This window comes from Nansenia antarctica (genome assembly GCF_963989245.1).
Source record: "Nansenia antarctica genome assembly, chromosome: 10".
Classification (NCBI taxonomy): Eukaryota; Metazoa; Chordata; class Actinopteri; order Argentiniformes; family Microstomatidae; genus Nansenia; species Nansenia antarctica.
Window position 1 is genome coordinate 12,565,212 of NC_137680.1, and position 15,272 is coordinate 12,580,483.

At 46.7% G+C, this 15,272-nt stretch overlaps 1 protein-coding gene across 1 annotated transcript; it reads left to right on the forward strand.

Annotated features, from left to right (window-relative positions):
* Positions 1-13,612: 13,612 nt before the first annotated feature.
* On the forward strand, positions 13,613-14,870 carry pou3f2b (POU class 3 homeobox 2b; the record flags this gene model as incomplete). Its single annotated transcript, XM_080540799.1, has 1 exon — positions 13,613-14,870. Exon 1 carries the CDS (start codon positions 13,731-13,733, stop codon positions 14,868-14,870), a length of 1,140 nt encoding a protein of 379 aa, XP_080396925.1. The 5' UTR covers positions 13,613-13,730.
* Between the last annotated feature and the right edge of the window lie 402 nt (positions 14,871-15,272).

Consider the following 15,272-nt stretch of genomic DNA (forward strand, 5'->3'; position numbering starts at 1 on the left):
GAACAAAAAGCACAATAATAATAAGTAACGTAAGTAACAATAATAAGTAACGTAAGTAACAATAATAAGTAACGTAAGTAAGTCAAAAAAATAACCCTACATGAATAAAGTCATAAATGTTTCACCACAGTGTCCGCCACCTCTTGCCCTTCCACTCCTAACACTGCTCTATCTGGAGAGTTTTGACAGTACAGCACATCTCTCTCCCCCCCTGTTATCCATCCCTCACTCCCCTCCGCCCCTCTCTCTTTCCACCTCCTCTCCCCTCCATGATAACTGCTGTCATTTCTCTAGACTGAGACAGAGGTTGAGGCTGAGGCTGTGTCAGGCAGGCAGGCAGGCAGGCAGGCAGACCAGTGACCAGAGGGAGTCTGATGTGTAATTACTGGCTGACCCCCGCCGACCCCTGACACCCCCCTCCTCAGCGTGTGTCAGCTCCCCCGGTGCCCGGTCGTGGCGCCGTGCGGACCGCCGCACCATCTCGTTAGGCACGCCACCGGGGCCCGCTGGTTAAAGAGGGTGGTGGGAGCAACGCTGTGACAGAGATGCTCAGGGCGCTTCACAACCCACCTCCCACCTCTCTCTCTCTCTCTCTCTCTCTCTCTCTCTGTGTGTCGATCTGTCTCTTTCACTCTCTTTCTCGTGCTTTATCACTCTCTCTCTCTCTCTTTCTCTCTCTCTCTCTCTCTCCCATTCCGTGGACCCAGATCTTGTGCCAGTTCAAGCTGTTAGTCCATCTGCTGTCCGCCCTCATGCACACTTTCAACTGTGTTCATACACACACACACACACACACACACGGATACTCACAAGTATATACACACTCATAATCACACTCACACAGCCATACCCAATCTACCCTGTCACACCACACACACACTCACACTCTATCTCATTTCCCCCACCATGCTCAGGTTGGGATAAGTAGCTACTCTATCAGGCTGTGTGAATGAGTGTGTGTGTGTGTGTGTGTGTGTGTGTGTGTGTGTGTGTGTGTGTGTGTGTGTGTGTGCGCGCGTGTGTGCGTCTGTGCATCTGTGTGTGCGTGCGTGCGTGCGTGCGTGCGTTCGTGCGTTCGTGCGTCAAACACACAACATCAGTAGCAGTGATACATACCATAGCCAAGCTATTGAAACCACACACCTCACTCAAATAATCCAGCTTGGTTTTCTTCCCATGTCTGTGTGTTTCTCCCTGTGTGCCCACCCATGTGTGTGTGTGTGTGTGTGTGTGTGTGTGTGTGTGCGCGTGTGTGTGCTTGTGTGTGTCTTTGTATGTGTGCTCACCCCCGTGTGTGTGTGTTTGGTGGCTGTGTGTAGTAAGTGAGGGTAAATTGCTGTGATTATGTGGCAGTAATTGAACAGGGACGTTGTGTTTAATTGAGTTGTTGTTCCTGATGTTCCTCTATAGTAGTGAGCACTGTGGTGTTGACAGGTGTGCTGCCTCTGCGGGTGGAGCTGTTCGTGTAGATGTGTGTGTGTGTGTGTGTGTGTGTGTTCTTCTTTTTTACTTGTTTGTTTGTATGTATATGTGTGCTTTTGTCTGCCAGGATGTGTGCTTATGTCGTATGATGCGTGTCTCGTGTGTGTGTGTGTGTGTGTGTGTGTGTGTGTGTGTGTGTGTGTGTGTGTGTGTGTGTTACTGCCTCTCTATCTGGATATCCCTCCTGGGCTCTCTCATCCAAATCAAATGGTAAGAAACATCAATTTCACCATCCTCCCTCCTCCTCTTATCTACCCCACCCCTCTGTCTATCAACCCTGTCCTCCTCTCCTTCGCTCCTCTTACTCCCTCTCTCCATTTCTTCTCTTTTCCCCCTCTCTCCTACACTCCTCTTATCCTCCTCCTCTCATCTTCTCTCCTCTCCTTTCCTCCTTCACCTGCTCTCTTCCTCTCCCTGGTCTGTCCTCTGTCTGTCTGTGTGTGTGTGTGTGTGTGTGTGTGTGTGTGTGTGTGTGTGTGTGTGTGCGCGTGCATGCGTGCGTGCATGCGAGCGTGTGTGCATGCGTGTGTGCACGCACGCGCGTCTCTGTGTGCGCTTGCATATGTGTGTTGGTGTGATGTGTGTGTGTGTGTGTGTGTGTGTGTATATACTCATGTGCGTGCGCCCGCGTGAGCGTGAGTGTTGGTGATCTGGGCATCCTGACGCAGGGCATTGTGCAGAGCGATTCACGGGCCACGTCTCTAGATGAATGCTTCCATTCACAGTAACACCCTCTCCATTAGACGCTGCCTCCGCTCCAGTGTGTCTCCGATGCCTGTTGTCTGTCTCTCTCTCTCTCTCTCTCTTTCTCTCTCTCTCTCTCTCTCTTTCTCTTTTTCTCCCCCCTGAAAAAAAGCAATTAAGGCCGGACAAAACAAACCAGGAGGGAAGACTGTACCTGGAAACAGCACGGGGGCCATTCATTCTTCAGATTATCTGTCGGACGTTCTTTAGCTGTGAATCCTGTCTTTCACATAGGCGTGCATACAATATCTGTCCTCCTACCCAACCTGTACCTGTGATTCAGCTCTGTCACGTCTCTTAGCACGTGGATATGAAAAATAGAGGTGTCCATGTGTCCTTGTTTTATATGAGCTGTACACACACACACTAACACACACAATTATCTCTCTGTTCCTCACCCCCCCCCCCTCTCTCTCTGTCTCATAGATGGGCCCCTGCAGAGTATAGTCTCCATGGGGTCGTACCACTCTGTACCCCGGACAGGGGTGGATGTGCGGGATAGGCACCTCCCTCAGCACCTGATCCAGTGGGCCTTTGAGCTGGAGAGAGAGAGGAAAGTGGGCACTGCTAACATCCCCGTCCTGCACCAACGCAAGGTACTGCACGAAGGGCACACACACACACACACACACACACACACACAAATACACACACATACACACACACTGTGATTTACTGTTCCAATAAATCACTGGCGCCGCCTAATTTCCTATGGATTTCAATTTCCCCCTGGACAAATCTGCATTGATCAACTTCAGGTGTAAGGATGTGCCAGGCGTCGCTCACGGTGACACAGTGAAGAATGACTCTCAGAAGTGTGTGTGTGTGTGTGTGTGTGTGTGTGTGTGTGTGTGTGTGTGTGTGTGTGTGTGTGTATGTGTGTGTGTGTGTGTGCGTGTGCACCCGTGCATGTGTACGTGTGTGTGTCCACAGCTTGGTGCACACAACATCTCAAGTGTGTGTACTCTAAAGGTGTCAACATAACATGAAACATTGACATGTGTTGGTGCTTCAGGATCACCACAGTGTACTGCAGACATTATTGTAGGCCTACAGTATTAGTCCACAGATTAAATATTTGGGATATTGTTATGATACAATATAGCTATGGAATGTGCAGTATCTACTATTTATTATACAGTATCAACGTTTGCAGGAAAAGTGCTTTACAAATAAAAGTTATTATTATTAGTATTAGTATTAGTATTAGTATTAGTATTATTATTACTACTACCTAGTGTATTTGATGTCACACTGTAGCTAGCCAACCAGCGGAAGATAACAGAGAAGTGAGTCTAACCGAAATCTAAACTAAACCTAAGTTTAGTCTAAACCCTTCTGTGTCTGTGTTCGGGTTTAGTTTTTTCTGCTGCAGGTGCGGTAGTCAGTCAGTCAGTGTAGGCAACATAGAGGTCCCTGTTTTTTAGATGTTGTATATGGGTTGCGTCCGAGTTAGACTATGTTGTGATGTTATGTTGTATATGAGTTGTGTCAGCGTTGGTGGTTCTGTTACATTGTAGATGGGTGGCATTCAGCTGTGGCTCTGCCCTCCCTGCCCCCTGCCCCTCCTCTGCCCTCCCTGCAGTTAGACTACATGGTGGTTGTGTTATAGATGGGTTGTAGATGGGTTGTGTCAGAGTTAGACTATGTGGTGGTTCTGTTACAATGTAGACGGGTTGCGTCAGCGTTGGACTACGTTGCGGTGGTGTTATGTTCACCGGGGGAAGACAATGTCTTTCCCCGGGTTGTCCCCCCCAGAGGCAGATCAGAATGGATTGCAGAGGCGTGGAGGAGAAATAAATTGGAGGAAAGGATAAATCGATGCTTGACGGAGAGGCAAACAGACCTTCCAACCCCGGCCCAGACGCAGACGCAGAGCAGAGCTTTGTCTCCCCCGGCTCTATTGGATTGGTATGCCGAGCCGGAGAGAGAGAGAGAGGGCTCAGAGAAAGACTTGGCCAACAAATGATGTCCTTTGTTTGATCCATTAGAAGGGGGGGGGACCTCTGATGTCCCTGGGTAACGGGGTGGAGGGGGGGGGGAGAAAGATAGAGGGGAGGGGGGTGGGGAGGTCTGAGAAACAAACATCTCTGTCAGCTAGCACAACCCTTTCTAACAGCTCTGGATAGAGAGAGAGAGAGAGGGGGGGGAGAGCGAGAGCAAGAGAGAGAGAGAGAGAGAGAGAGAGAGAGAGAGAGAGCGAGAGAGAGAGAGAGTGTTTTCACCCACTGTAGAGATGTATGAGAAGAGGACCGGCAGCGGGAGCCGGTAGGTGATATACTATGTGTGAACGCGTGCGCGCCTGTGATTTAGTAAGAGAGACAGAAGGAGTTTTCAGCTCTTTCAGATGTTTTGTGGACATACTGTCATCTTGAGAACTAATGCGCTCAATGACGCTCTTGACTTTGTTCCGTCGAAGCGCTGAAACCCTAGGATTTACGGTCAGGTGTATTTCCTTCTCTGCGCTCCCTCCAAAGTGCAATGAGACTATTTTGGATTCATATATTTTTCAACTGTGTATATAGGAAAAGAAAACAGCAGGACTCCGTTTATTATGGCTATGGGAGTTGTTTTAGTTTTTTTTCACTCTCTCTCCCTTTCTATCTCTGTCTCTCTCCATGTCTTTTTATAGTTTTGTGGTTCACCTCCCCTGCTGTGCTTCTATTTTCATGAATGCCTTGAGAAGTAATTGGGGATGGTGTGTACTGTGGTGTGTGTCTGTGCTTCTTCTCTGTTTATGCTATCTGTTATTGCAGGCCTGTGTTGTGTTACTGTGTGTTTGGAGAACCTATCTGAGGTATCCACACCACGCTCTCACTGGACTCTCTGGATGCTCTCGCTGTTATGGACCACCATTAGTTCATGTTTTTGTTTTGTTTGTACTAGGCTGCACGTGTGCATGCACACACACACACACACACACACACACACACACACACACACACACACTGACATGTACACAAATGCATGGACGCATATACACACACACACACACACACACACACACACGTACGCGGGCAGACACCACACACACATACACACACTTTCTCTCTCTCTCTCTCTCTCACACACACACACACACACGCATACACTTCCACACACACAAATGCATGGACGCATGCACACACACACACACACACACACACACACACACAAACACTTCCACACACACAAATGCATGGACGCATGCACACACACACACACACACACACAGACACACAGACACACACACACAAACACACACTAGACTCATGGGTCAATATCATCTCCCCCTCCTAGAACACCAAGCTGCTGTTCCGTCCGGCCCAGTCCTTCAGCCTCCTGGATATGAAGGACACCGAGGGAGCAGAGCTGCTGTTCCGTCCGGCCCAGTCCTTCAGCCTCCTGGATATGAAGGACACTGAGGGAGCGGAGCTGCTGTGGAACACTCTGAGAGACCGGGTGGAGAACCACCGGCGTCTTTATGAAGCTGTCGCAGACAAACAGTCTCCTCAGGTGTGGGAGTGACTGCCTGCGTAAACACCTGTTTGTTTTGTAGGGTTGTGGTCCTATGTGTTTTTTATGTCTCTAAATTATTATTATTGATATCATTGTATAGATAATCCTGTAAGACAGCCAAAGATCCAGACCACATGTCTCTGGAACAGTCCGTTTCAAATCTCTTATATATGAACGCAAAAAATGTATGTTCCTTGGCGAAGATTCCTCCCAAAATCTTTGTGAAGTCAACGAAGCACTGAGCGTACCCCGAGCCTTTTATTTTCAAAGCCTTTTACATTTGTTTATTTCAGCTCATGGCATCCTTATTTGGCTTTTTCTGACCCGCAGAAACAACTTTGAAGACGACCACAATGTAAATTCTCAAAAGTTTCTGCGAGACAGCAGCACGGCCCTTATTATCAGATATATGAGGTTACAGAATCCGTCTTTTTGGATAAAATGTTAATGATTTGTTATTTAGAAATACCCCACTGAACAATTCATAACATGGAGGATCATCCTGTTTTGGGGAAATTTATTTTCTAATATGAGAATTGAAATGTCATTACCAAAGTGTGTTTTCTCTCTCTCACTCACACTGGGCAGAGTGGGAGAAAACACTCTAGTCTCTATGAACACACTCTAGTCTCTATATGAATATCTGATGCAGGGTCCACATTGCAGTAATAAACCCAAAGACCACTCTAATCTGTTTGGTAGTACTAGTACCCCACTGAGTTGAGGTGTTTCTTTCTCACAGTTGCGTTGGACAAATATGGCCATGAAACGCTTCCTGTGGGCGGGGCCAACCGCAAGGGTGGAGACTCCTGGGATGCGTAACCTACGTGGCAGTCGGGGCGGAGCCCCTGAGTCCACCTCACCCCAGACCTGGTCACAGCTCCTGCACAACGTTGCCATGGATATCAGAGAGATGCGGCACCTCGGGGATGTCCTCCAAGCAGGCGGAGGCAGAGGAGGGGCACGGGGCAGGGAGGGCAGAGGAGGGGCAGGGAGGGCAGAGGAGGGCAGAGGAGGGCAGAGGAGGGGCACGGGGCAGGGAGGGCAGAGGAGGGGCAGGGGGCAGGGAGGGCAGAGCCACAGCTGAACAACAGCATGGCTGCGATTCAATAGACTAAAGTGATGATGTTTCACCTCTTCTGTCTTCTGTCCATTTGCTTTTTACCTGCTCAGTACTCTCACACAAGTGCATATTCAAGGGAAGGAAACAAGGAGACAAGGAGAGGGAGCCACTTTAGACTATTGAGATGAGATGCAGACGAGACGCTCACATTCACCAAAACAGATTATGTTTAGAAAATTATTTTTGGGAGTGTTTTATGCATCGTTATCAACAACCCCCCCCCCCCCCCCCCTCCTCCTCTCTCCTTTCACTCTGAATGCCAAAGTTAGTAAAGGTCTCTTGAACGACGTGTTTGCGTTCCTCTCTACTTCATCGACGGGTGAATTCCGCTCAGAGCAATGGGAAACACATTACATCGCCATTAGCTGACTCTGTCATTCCTCATTGGCTTGGACAAACAACAAATTAAATTCGAGCTGCCTAATTTCTCTCTGTCCTCGGCTGAGTCTCAGATAACGTCATAATCCCGATAATAGCAGTGTGAGCACTCTCAACCTCTAACGGTATCAATTAATTAAATATGCACCATGTCAGGGAGACTCAAAATGATGGAGTTGCCTCATTTAGTCAATGTTCTCAGGACCCATATGCACATGTCTCGTTTTCGTTTTTGTTTTTTTACTTTTGGGACACAGTCATTCAGGTGCTGTTAAATAGATGATACAGCACAGACTGTAGCTGAGCTGGATAAGTTATATTTCTGACATTTCATGATGTTGGTGCTGCAACAGCTCTATCTTAAAAGTACCATGTCAATTGTAAACAACAAGATAGGCCTGTTGGATTCAAACAACCAAGCCTTTCACATCAAACACCTTTCTACCTGAGATATGGAGGAGTGTGTGTGTGCGTGCGTGTGTGTGTGTGTGTGTGTGTGTGTGTGTGTGTGTGATGTCTTTCTCCAGTTTTACCATGGTACTGCTGTGAAGTACCAGTGCTGTATTGACAGGGCAATATTGATGTTTCAATTAGAGCCGCGTTACATCCCGCTGCAGCATGGTAACACGGTGACGTCTCCCGCCATCTGGTCTGCCTCGGCGTCTGAAGAACGAGGCACGTGGGGCTAATCGAGCCGCACATGAGCGATGAGACCCCATAACACACACACACACACACACACACACACACACACACACACATGTACAGAATCACACACACACACACACACACACACACAAGTTGACACACACAGGTAGACACACCACCCACACACACACACTCCACACTTACTTTCTCACACACTCACATGCACACACACACACACACACACACACACACACACACACACATTCACAGACACGTCCCTATGCAGATAAGGAAGGCAGGAAACAGGGAAGCATCTACACCTTGCCGTTTAGACACCCTATCAGGGCTCAGAGTCAGGCCGCCCTCTGACGCCCTCCCCTCTCCCCTTCTACACCATCGGACCAACGAGCAGGTTAACACACAGACCAAGGAACCAGGAACCGTACCAGATGTGTGTGTGGGAATTCTTCAAAAGCTCGTCTGACAAAAAAGATTTCAAAAGGGAACGATATCTGCCAAGATTCTAAGCGAGCTGGGACGCTCGTGAAATAATACCCAGCATTATGCCTGGCGTTATTGGCTGCCAAACATGGAATCAAAGACATGGTTGTGTAGATTACCTCCTTAATCTGTTGATACCATTGAGGAGCAATGCAGGTGTTTTATGTGCCAGGGATTTTTTTTCCCTCTTCTTCAGGGAGGGGGGGGGGGGGGGGGGGGTGATGAGGGAGGGGGGGGGGGGGCGGTGTTAGGGTGGTAATCTGCATTAAATGCTTTCTAGGGGGGGAATGAGACACATTGAAATACAGCCAAGACAGAGAGATGGAAGCATGGCTGGGATTCTTCAGTTTTTACAGAAAAACAGCGTCGCTATTGCTGTGGTGTTGAGGTGGTCGTCATGTTACACTGCCGCTGGTGTGGATGTGCTACATCATGTCGCTTGTTGACGTAGGACTGTATCGATCTAGTACGACTGAGGAAAGGTGTAGGAGAATGCTATCGTCAAAGTACCTTCAACACAAGCCCTCAAATGTGAATGGAAATCACAGAGAACTCAGAACCACAGTGACACTACAGCCAAGCCAACTTATTATTAGCCCGGGTGGTTAGTATAAGTATGAGATCAGCTCGTATGGGGTGAGCAAGTACATCGGGGTAATCCTCCCTTTTTCTCCCCACTGGGGTGGTCTGTTCATCCAGCCTCAAAGGGGGACAGAATACACCTTCCCTCCACAATGGAGGGGACCCACCGGGGCTGTGGGGCTGAGGGGTGCAGCTTTAAGCAGGCCTTTGAGCAGGCTAATTGCATTGGAATACAGGACCCTGAGAGCTGGCTTGCATCACACAGAGCCCAGGAGGGGTTACTCCCAGAACCTCCAGAGGAGCACTTGCAAAGCCCTTCACAATACACACAATTAATACTCTCCCTCTAACTGTGTGTGTGTGTGTGTGTGTGTGTGTGTGTGTGTGTGTGTGTGTGTGTGTGTGTGTGTGTGTGTGTGTGTGTGTGCGTGTGTGTGTGTCACTCACTCTGTCACTCACACTAGCGTTTTTTTCTTTCACTCTCTCACACACCTCTATGTCTCTAGCACTCTCTCTCTTGCTCTCTCTTTCTTTCTTTCTCTCTCTCTCTCTCTCTGTCTCTCTCTCTCTCACACACACACACACCCTGTCAATCCACCTCCCTTTGATAAACACACCAATCATAGTGGGGAGAGTTTGAAATAGGAAAATACTTTACTTAAAAATAAAATTACATTGGTGTTTTTGGTTTTCTTTGAAATATCAGGCTATATGGATACATATCTGTATTACAGCTTTGTCTTAAGGTCATTACCAAGATTATTCTCTGAACCATTGAATAATTAATGATGCATCTTTATTGTGATATAGCCTGGCCCTCTGAAAGGCTCTCAATGTTGGTCTGAATATAATCTATAGGACTTTATTTCAATTGTTCCAAATGTCATGGAGTGTGAACCTCCATAAGGTATATTTCATATCCTTCATATTTTCTATTCACTTCTAACAACTTTTAAAAGCATAACAATGACTTCGTTCGTGTTCATAACATTTGATTCTTACTCAATGGTGGGACCTGTCTTTAGAATGTGTGCATGGATACTGCTTTTACCTCATTTATGAAGCGGAGTTTGTGCAAAATAATACAACCCTAAATTGAGTCATTGGAGTGTGTATGGAACAATTGAGGATTGTTTAAAAACATCGCATCTTTAACTAACTCATCGTTTGATTCTTCATTACATGAACCGTGTCCTTATAAAATGTAATTATTTTTCCCCACAGCAATTGAACATGAACGAGTTCTGGTGAAACATTCGCAGAGGAATATGAGCTGATGTATGGGGAGACAGTTACCTAATTAGACCGTTAAAAATTGAATCTTTACAGCATGCGGGTCATATAATTACTGTTAATTTAACGCTCAGATTCTCCGTCGTTAATTTTTATTCCCTTAAATGTAGTTTGGCAGCGCCTCTTGGAGCTCAGGAATAGATTTTACTGTATGGGGAAGCACACTGCCCCCTCCGAATGAATTACCACGGACCCCGCAGTCCCAATAACAAGACTCGCATCATTTATGCGTTGTTAAGCCATGTAATTGAACGACCCATAGTTTGCATATTACACCATTAAAATAATGTGCTTTGCGTTTCTCCCAACACGACTATTTAAGCCTGTGTGGCGATGTGGTAATTCCTTGAATTACAGCCCTAATTACCACAAATGTTCTTTTGATTTGGGTGATTTCAGTGTTACGCCACAATGATGATCAATGAATTATTGAACCGTGCCTTTAAACTTTTCACGTTGGACTTTAATCTTCCTAAATTTGCGCTACATTACGGTGTTTTACATCCATACAGTACAGACATAGGCTGGTTACATTAATAGGTTATTAAAACATGATTATTTTCAGTCTTAATAGTTCATAATGTCAAGATGATTCCCTGGGTCAAGCTATTTGTCTTAATATGATTGGAAGCACAAACCTGCAATATAACCAACTCCCTGATTTTAAATCAAGGGTATGATTGCGCTTGAAACGTAGTGAGTCTATTGTGATCAATAAACGGCCCTTTTCTAAAAGGCCTATCGTTGTAAATCCAATAGTCTTGTCATATAGTTTATTCGCATCTGTCAGACCCTGAAACTTTATAAAAACAAATGAAAGGTTTGTTAACAGCGTTTGTGTTTATCCTTTATTTAGTTTTAAAAAGTGTTTATTATATCTCAGACTCACTTAATGCATTGTTAGAGTCACCAATATATCTATAATGCTTCAATGTTGTTCTAATGGCAAATTTCAATTGTTATTCTGCACATATCATTCCTACTTATTATAATCTAAATGATTTAAGTTATTACAGTTGATCAAGCCTACTTATGTTAGGGAAGCCTGATTTTTGCAGTCTATTTCGAATTTCGATTTCCTATAACGGTTGTTGGTCCATCTATTTCAAGTTAGTCTGGGAGTGGAGAGGTGGGGCCATAACCTCACATTGGCCTTATAGGGCGATCACACGCGTGTCTCTCTCTCTCTCTCTCTCTCTCTCTCTCTCTCTCTCTCTCTCTCTCTCTCTCTCTCTCTGTCCCTCCCTCTCTCTCTCTCTGTCTCTCTCTCTCTCACTCTCTTTCGCCTCTCTCTCTATCCCCCCCCCCCCCCTCTCTCTCTCTCATCCCGATCTCTCGCAACGTTCCTTATAACACCCATACCTCCCCTCCCTCCCTCACTCACTCACTCCCTCTAGCCTTTGTCCCATCCGAGGGCCCCTTTAAATAGGCCTTTAGATATTCAAGAAGAGGGGGCGAAAGTAGCTGTGACGTGATCTCTGTTGTTTCATTTACTTCTCGCTATGGCAACCAGCAGTGGTGCGACAAGAATGTCCCCTCTCTTTGGACAATGTCCTATCCCCGAGCGGCACAGAGAGGACGGCAGCTGGGGCTGGTTTGACACCTGCGCACGCACCACGGCGTGGGCCGAGGACCGCTAAGCCATTCGATCTGCATAAAGAAATATTTTCGTATATGGAGGCCTTACTAAATAGGTTGATGGATGTTTATCGAAGTGGACCAAACTACAATTGTCCGAAGAATATGGATTTCTTTTGGAAAAACATAGTCTGGACCTACATAATAGCCACCATGTGAACGAATATAGTGCCCTTAATTGTATGCATGCTGTTTTCTCATGGTATCCTAGCCCACTAGGCCACTGTGTGGAACTAATGCTGAGTAATTGTATCCTTTAGCTAACAAAGTTATGCTGCCAAAATCACTCGATAGGCAGATGGCAACGAAATACATCTCCATATATTTTAAGTGGAGGCGCTAAGAAATACTAACTTTATGGTCTCTATTCCAAATAACGCCTTTGTCTTTGGATATAACTTTACTAATGTAGGCTACCTAATGCAAGCATTATTGGGCAATTGCTGTGGTCCAATTTCTAGTCTATACTTTTTTCTTTTTTTGCATTAGGCTAATATTGTGCATTATTACACAATTGCTCATTGTGGTATTTAGGCCTTACAATGACCAACCGATTGTTAGAGGCTAAAGCTGCAAAGAAATATACATATATGCATACCTGAATACAAAAATACCATACATGTAAAACGCCTCTCATTTCAGTCCTGCTGAATGTGACTGTATAGGACACAGACACACACACACACACACACACACACACACACACACACACACACACACACACAAACACAAACACAAACACATACACACACACAGTTCCAAAAACAACAATGACATCATCGTCATGAATATGAACCGTGCGTGTGGTATAATAGACCTCCCTACAACCTTCTTGCATGTTGATGGTCATTTATAGGCTATTTGTATAGAAAATATGGGCTGCTTTTAAATGACTCCAACGTTAAAGCATTCACTTAAGATGGAGAGAAATGGCAGTAGCCTTCATCGCTATAAACAAACAGATAGACACATGGGAACACACACGCACAAACACACGCGCACACGCACAACATGTGTCTTGATCCACAGTATCTATTCCATGCATTACAGTGTTAACTGTGACTCAAAAGAGAAACTTAGATCATTTTAACAATGACACCATTACACGTCAGCCAATATCAAGGATCATATCTCAATAAGCAAATTAACAATAAACGAGCATGGTGTCATAAACAAATGATAGGCCCTAACTCACACAAACTTTATCCCTGATGAAAAACTAAACTTTTCGTTATTAACACAGTCACGTTACGCTCAAGGGAGATTGCCCACACAATTATGAAGTAAGTATAAACACCATTTAATATATAAAAAAACCATTGACAATTACAACCAATATACAATCACTTATTCCTGCACTCCAAAATGTTATTAAAATGTACACAAAACGTGAAAATATAGGCTTGTCCAATTGGAAAGTTAACACAACTCTTTGTTGCATTAATTACTCGAATTGTCTGCAGGCTTCATGGTATCAATATACAACATTTCTAAAGAAAATGAGCACTATGTCTTACAGTTCCATTGCATATCCCTGATCAGCCCGCTCCGTTTTCCACGCCGCACTCCGTCTCTCACGTTCCAGAGGCACCGCAGAACTCCTAGTTCTCTAAGAAAAGGGTAGTGTTTGTTGAGACTCTCCAGCGGCCAATGAAAGGGCTGTTGTCGTTGGCAACCACGTCCATCAGCCGTTTCTACCCAATGAACAGCGGGACGGAGGCGGAGTCCAGGTGCGCGCCGCTGCGTCCACTTGGCAAAGAGCCTGGGAGACGCCTGTGGCAAAAGAGTAACTGTCAAATGCAAGGTTCCTTTAATAAGAGCGATCAGTCCGGCTCCGAGAGTCATGGCGACCACAGCGTCTAATCATTACAATATCCTCACCTCCAGCGCGTCTATCGTGCACTCGGAGCCCGGGAGCATGCAGCAAGCCACGGCGTACAGGGACGCGCAGACCCTGTTGCAGAGTGACTACTCATTGCAGAGCAACAGTCACCCGCTCAGCCACGCGCACCAGTGGATAACGGCGCTGTCGCACGGAGAGGGAGCTCCGTGGTCCACCAGTCCCCTCGGCGAGCAGGACATCAAACCCGCGGTGCAGCAGGGCACCCGAGACGACATGCACAACTCCAACAACCTGCACCAAGCGCGGCCGGTGACCCATCTGGTGCATCAGTCGCATGGGAACCATCACGACGCCCGAGCGTGGAGAACGACCACCGCAGCTCACATACCGAGCATGGCCACATCCAACGGACAGAGCCTTATATACTCACAGCCCGGATTCAGCGTCAACGGCCTGATCCCGGGCAGTGGACAGCAGGGAATGCACCACCACAACCTAAGAGACTCACACGAAGACCACCACAGCCCCCACCTCAGCGACCACGGTCTCCAGGCGTCCCAGCACCAGCACCAGCAGCAGAGCCACCACGACCACTCGGACGAGGACACGCCGACCTCGGACGACTTGGAGCAGTTCGCCAAGCAGTTTAAGCAGCGGAGGATCAAGCTGGGTTTCACTCAGGCCGACGTCGGACTCGCTTTGGGAACGCTGTATGGAAATGTGTTTTCCCAGACCACTATTTGCAGGTTCGAGGCCCTGCAGCTCAGCTTCAAAAACATGTGCAAGCTCAAGCCTTTGTTGAACAAGTGGTTGGAGGAAGCGGACTCCACCTCGGGCAGCCCGACCAGCTTGGACAAAATCGCCGCACAGGGAAGGAAACGGAAAAAACGGACCTCTATCGAGGTGAGCGTCAAAGGGGCTCTGGAGAGCCAGTTCTTGAAGTGCCCTAAACCCGCAGCCACGGAAATTACTAACCTGGCGGACAGTCTACAGCTGGAGAAAGAGGTGGTGAGGGTTTGGTTTTGTAACAGGAGACAGAAAGAGAAACGAATGACTCCTCCCGGAGGACCGCTCCCAGGGACCGAGGATGTGTACGGGGACACGCCGCCACATCACGGAGTCCAAACTCCGGTTCAATGAACAATAACGGACCAGTATTTCGCTATTTGACTCTTTCCCTGTTTTTATTTATCCTGAAAATTATATATAAATCACTGGACTAGGAGCGTAAAGTGGGTGTTTTATGTATAATAGGCTATAGCTTATGAGTGCAGTGAGTACTTACACAACACCTGCATTGAATAACATTCAACACCGAATACTATTAGCGATGGAGGCGAAACTAACGGTTTTCTTCAGGAGCTAAAGGGAACATGTGTTCTTTGAGGAGATGCCTAGCACTGTGATACGACGCAGTCTGAAGGTGTAGCCCTATTGTGAAAATAATACTTGACATAAAGGGAATTCTCGCTTTGAAAATAGCCTGGAGATTCTGATCCAAATGGTTTACATCCTCGACTTTTCTAGTGTACACAAATTACA